General features: G+C 38.0%; 1 protein-coding gene across 1 annotated transcript; it reads left to right on the forward strand.

The window, feature by feature from the left end:
- The first annotated feature begins 2,696 nt into the window (after nt 1-2,696).
- Nucleotides 2,697-3,680, forward strand: LOC101982374 (olfactory receptor 226). Its single transcript, XM_005351105.2, has one exon. It carries the CDS (start codon nt 2,697-2,699, stop codon nt 3,678-3,680), a length of 984 nt encoding a protein of 327 aa, XP_005351162.1.
- Nucleotides 3,681-6,022: the final 2,342 nt, after the last annotated feature.

Below are 6,022 nucleotides of genomic sequence, written 5' to 3' on the forward strand. Positions count from 1 at the left end.
AAAAGTTGCAGCCATAAGAGATAACTGAGTAGGCAACTTAGATAGTTCTTGAGTTAGCTATGATGGCATGTAGGGTAATAGGAAGATGAGTATAAAAACAATGTAGGAAGTGTCCAGATTGTGCTTTGGTAATATGCTACTCATTGTCATAAAAAGGTTTAGAAGAGCTTAATTCTTTTCTATACATGTACTTAATACATTCAGTAACATCTGGAGAATTACATCTATTTTTGATGTACCAATACATGAGCCACTTCAGATATATAGCTCCTTTTTTAACATTCACCTGAGCAATAGTAGTGATGGTATGTACAGGTTTTATTGGAAGAAGTAATGAGAGGCACATTACCAGTCCTATGAGGGGACTAGGAAAGAAATAAGGATAGATAGTGTTTAGACATGTGTAGATAGATATAGACATGCTTCCCGAACAAAGATTGAGTCAGTTGTGCTGATGGAGACTGAAGCAGGATCAGGATGGTGCAGGGAGACAAAGAATTGCACTTCAAAAATATACTGACAAAAATACCACAACAAGATGTAATGTTTTGATGAAAGCATCAGAAGATGACAAGATAGCTTTTTGTTTTGTTAAAGTGCCTTAATGTTATTGTGGTTGAAACCTAAATAAAAACGCAAGATATTATTTGAACTTTAGGTGATAGATCCTAAGTATAGAAAAATATGTAGTTCATATATGAAAGACTTTTTCAGATTTTTAAATATGAAGGTAGAAAATATTATATGTTGAAGATGAAGGTCTGAGACAAAAGGTGTCAAAAGCATGATGAGTGTCATATAAAGAAGATATGAAGGTAGATGTTAATGGTTAAGGCCACAAGTTGTAGTAGTTAACTTTCCATTTAAGAATGTAGCATGTCAGTAGAGAGATGTCAAATGTCCAAAGACTGATAACCTAGCATAAAAAGAGAAACACAGATCTAATATCATTAGCAGGTTATTAGAGTTTGCTTTGTGAGTTCATTCTTCCCCTGCCACGTCATAGGCCCAGGCAATAGAAGACAGGGAAGAAACTTCTAGGCAGAAAAACACCCAGATACACAACAGACTCTACTTTATTTGCCACTGTGATCTCTGTCTACTTTCCTAATGTTATTACCCTAAAAGACACTGCCTGAAAAAATCCTTTATTAATATGAACTTTCATGTGGGAATGCCAACTTTGTTCACACATCAGATTCAGAGAAAGCTTGAAGATTTGAAAGCGAAAATTCTGGTTTTGTAATCAAGATAGAAAAAGAGACTTCTCAAGCCAGGCGATGGTGGCGCATGCCTTTAATCCCAGCACTTGGGAGGCAGAGGCAGGCGGATCTCTGTAAGTTCGAGACCAGCCTGGTCTACAGAGCTAGTTCCAGGACAGGCTCCAAAGCCACAGAGAAACCCTGTCTCAAAAAACAAAAAAAAAAAAAAAAGAAAAAGAGACTTCTCTGAGTGTTTGTTTCCTCAACCTTGATGCTAAAGAAATGACATTACTCTGGGAAATAATCAACCAAACTTTCAAAACCAATAGATTTTCAGCCCCCAGGTCATCCAGGACCTACTTCATGTCCTGATGTCTAGGTGAGTTCTAGGCTTTCTTTGTAAGTGTTAAGTTCTCTGGGATTTAAGTGGATAGTTGTTGTAACCATTTGATTTTTGCCTTAGTCTGTCTTCTTTACATGAAAAATTTGAATTCCTAGCTGAATTCACAGATTCTCTCTCTCAAATGCTATCCTGCAATGCATGTCACCTGAATATTTCACACTTTCTAAAGTCTCAAACTTCTTGTTCCACTTTTTTAAAATCTATATAATTTTTTGATCAAAAATTTCTTCTTATTTAATTTTATGTATATGGGTGTTTTGACTGCATCTGTGTCTATGTATAAAATGAGTGTGCCTGGTACCAATGGAAGTGGGGAAAGGGCTCTGGATTCAGTGAACCTAGGTTTACAGATAGTTGTGAGCTGCCGTGTGGGTGCTGGGAATTGAACTTGGTTCTCTGGAAGAAGAGTCAGTGCTCCCAACCAGAGTCATTTTTTTCAGCTCCACTCTTAACATTGTTATATCTCAGTTTCCTTGATTTAAGTAGGATTATTAGTAATAGCACCTCAGAGTTACTCTGAAGAGTCAGTAGTACTACAAATATTTCAAAACCATGCCTCCATTATTAATACATAGTAAATACCCAATTGTGTTGTAATATAGTTGCTATTTATTCACTGTATAATTTATTTTCTCAAAAAGGAGATACCATAGAGCTTATGATAAATTCTCACTTTAAGGAAGCCTAAAAAACCTTCTGTTTTTTTTTATTTTAGGTATTTGTTTAATTACTTCTATGAAAACACATCACTCTTTGTTTTCACTATCAATATTTATGGCTTTAATTTCTTCTTTGTGCCTTTGTATAGACTAAAAGACAGACATTGGGAATATTGTCTTTTCTCAAACCTGCTATCTCTCAGCAAATTCTTCTGCAAGAGCCAGAGCCATCTTTTGAGTGTCTGCAATACACAATCATTTATTCTTCTGTGTTTCCTTGTTCATCACTCAGTTCAGTGAACAGCCACTATTAAGTGTGTCTACTATGTGCATTGCAGGCTATCAGAGTAAATTCTACAATCTAGATTCTTGATGATGTTTTTGTAAGACACTTTTTTCATCACCTGAAGAGCAGTGAACAAGACTGAAAGCATGGAACGAAGGAACCACAGTGGGCGAGTGAGTGAATTTGTGTTGCTGGGTTTTCCAGCTCCTGCGCCACTGCGAGCACTACTGTTTTTCTTTTCTCTGCTGGCCTATGTTTTGGTGCTGACTGAAAATGCACTCATCATTACAGCAGTTAGAAACCACCACACGCTCCACAAACCTATGTATTTTTTCTTGGCTAATATGTCATTCCTGGAGATTTGGTATGTTACTGTCACAATTCCTAAGATGCTTGCTGGCTTCATTGGTTCCGATCAGAACCATGGACAGCTGATTTCCTTTGAGGGTTGCATGACACAGCTCTACTTTTTCCTGGGCCTGGGCTGCACTGAATGTGTCCTCCTTGCTGTCATGGCCTATGATCGCTATGTGGCTATCTGTCATCCCCTCCATTACCCTGTCATTGTCAGCAGCCGGTTATGTGTGCAGATGGCAGCTGGATCCTGGGCTGGAGGATTTGGCATCTCCATGGTCAAAGTTTTCCTCATTTCTCGCCTTTCTTATTGCGGCCCCAACACCATCAACCACTTTTTCTGTGACGTTTCTCCATTGCTCAACCTCTCATGCACTGACATGTCCACAGCAGAACTTACAGATTTTATCCTGGCCATTTTTATTCTGCTGGGGCCACTCTCTGTCACTGGAGCCTCCTACATGGCCATCACTGGCGCTGTGATGCGCATCCCTTCAGCTGCTGGCCGCCATAAAGCCTTTTCGACCTGTGCCTCCCATCTTACTGTTGTGATTATCTTCTACGCAGCCAGTATCTTCATCTATGCCAGGCCTAAGGCACTCTCAGCTTTTGATACCAACAAGTTGGTCTCTGTACTCTATGCAGTCATTGTACCATTACTCAATCCCATCATATACTGCTTGCGCAACCAAGAGGTCAAAAGAGCCTTGCGTCGCACTCTGCATCTGTACCAGGGTCAGGATACTAATGCCAAGAAATCTGGCAGAGATGGTTAGGAAGTTGATAAGTATCGTAAAACTTGGTTTGATTTCTCTCTTTCTTTCTTTCTTTCTTTCTTTCTTTCTTTCTTTCTTTCTTTCTTTCTTTCTTTCTTTCTTTCTTCTCTCTCTCTCTCTCCCCCATTTCTTTTTCTCTGCCTTCCTTCCTTCCCTCCTCCCTCCCTCCCACCTCTCTGTCTGTCTGTCTTTCTTTCTCTTGAAGTCTAAGTTATGAGGATTAAGTTAGGAATCAGAGTTTCTAGTTGCTACAACTAGTCTAAAAAAGAGGCATAGATTTCAAGTCAGAAGATGGATTTCTGCTGGAAAGGGCCCTAGTTTACGGTGTAAGATCTGGAACAGTATTGTTTAGACAGTTGCAGGTCACACAAATCAAATGCATTAAAGGAAGCATGGATTACAAGAAGGAAAAGACACAAGCCAATAACTAGTCTGTGAAATAGCTGAAGCCCAGAAGGTGGACATTCTATTGTGGGTTTCCAAGAAAGGAGATAAAAAATCAAGACTTTTAGAAAGATTTTCATGTATTTTGGGTTGTCACTGAACTTTTTATGTAAGGAAGAGAGCCTGAGAACTGCCAAGCCTCCTGCCTCCACCTCTGAAATTCTGGGACTGCAGCTATGTCCCTTTGTGGGAAATGGGCCAAGATTTTGTGTTTGTTACTCAATCAGTCTACCAACTGATCTACATCACCAAACCATATTGTGAATTTTTGTGCTGGTATTTTATTATCTCTTGAACCACAGAGGTTTCTGGTTTTATTCCCAAATATCCTGAGGTCATTGAATTAGTGACTTTTTATTTTCAGGCTGCATTTTAAGAAGACCAGCAGGGATAGAGTTGTAGATTAGTGAGAGGTATTTCCTAACACCTGTGAGACTGCGACCAGTTCCAGGATTATGAGGAAACAAGAGTGAAGTCATTGAACTTGTTACATGTACTCCTCAGTGAATATGACTAAAGGGTGATGAAGAGGATGAGGAAGAAGGTATAGAGGAAGAGGAGACAGGAAGTACTAGGTCCAGACTTCCTCACCAAATTCCAGTTAGTTGCAGATAAGTGGAATGATCTTGATCCTTAGGTACTGACAAAGCTTTCCTAGGATTCTTCACTTCTCCAAATGTCGGTCTTAGAATATGTTATTTTACTTAGAATTCCATAAGTTTCCATAAAACATGCACATAACTTAAATATGTTTATTTTAAAGAACTGAACTCCACCGTTTAATATAAAGAATAAATAAATAGTGTAATATATGTTTTCTTTCTAACTGTAGCTTGGCTCTCATCACCAATTTTTCCTCAGTAATTGTTCCTTCATATTTTCCCATGTCTTTGGTAACCACCATTTTATTCTCAATTTCTATGAGATTAACTTTTTCAGATTTCACATATGAGGAACATCATAGTATGAACATTTGAGTAACACTGGGGAAAAGAATATGTCCATAAAAATATACACACACACGCACACACACACACTTTGAGATATTACAGAACAAACACACATTAGTGTACCACATAGTGCTCTCTCTATATATAATTATTGTCAATTAAAACAGAGAAATAAAAAAAGAAAAACACTGGTATAATATTATATTAAGATATACATAAATAAATTAATGTACTGTTTTATGAACCTCATTGAGATTCTTTTTGAGGATTTTGTAAATTGGCATCACATCAACTTGCACACAGGAATAAATAACAGAAAAAGGCCATACCCATAGGTAGAGATATAGTTTATCTATGATCAGGAATCTACAGACAGGTAGAGATTCAGTTTTTCTGTCCAGGTACCCTGGACATATATGGTCTTGGCAGTGCACAGAGCTTGCCTAGAGTCAGGGCAAATGAATAAGTTAGCCTTCTGAGAAGACAAAGGTGTCTTCACCTAAGTCAACAATAGGAGAATGTGAGATACCTTTTCCAGTCTTATTGTGTCAGTGCTACAGTAATTTCCATGCAGAATAAATGTCTGAAGACTTTCCCATTCTTTAAAATGGTAATTTGACTATAGTGAGTGATTAAAGATACCAGGTTAAATTAGGTAGGTATGAAGAAAGCTGCATAGAAAATGAATAGCTTTGTAAAGTGCCAATGGGTATCATTTCTCTCTCTCTCTCTCTCTCTCTCTCTCTCTCTCTCTCTCTCTCTCTCTCTCTCTCTGATTCTGAAGGAAATTGATAGAATAATAGAACTTCAGTGCACAGTATACCTTTACTCAAGTTTGGAACAATTTGGACTTGTGTAGGATGTTCAGAGAATTTGACAATGACATAAAATATATGTTTCTTGTTCTAGAAAACATTCCATTCAGCTGTGCTGTCTCTTGGGCATAAG

Source organism: Microtus ochrogaster, chromosome 8, assembly GCF_000317375.1.
Source record: "Microtus ochrogaster isolate Prairie Vole_2 chromosome 8, MicOch1.0, whole genome shotgun sequence".
Taxonomy (NCBI): domain Eukaryota; kingdom Metazoa; phylum Chordata; class Mammalia; order Rodentia; family Cricetidae; genus Microtus; species Microtus ochrogaster.

Excerpts from the sequence above, each read along its gene's own strand:
- LOC101982374 (XM_005351105.2), top strand. The coding sequence starts at position 2,697 with ATGGAACGAAGGAACCACAGTGGGCGAGTGAGTGAATTTGTGTTGCTG.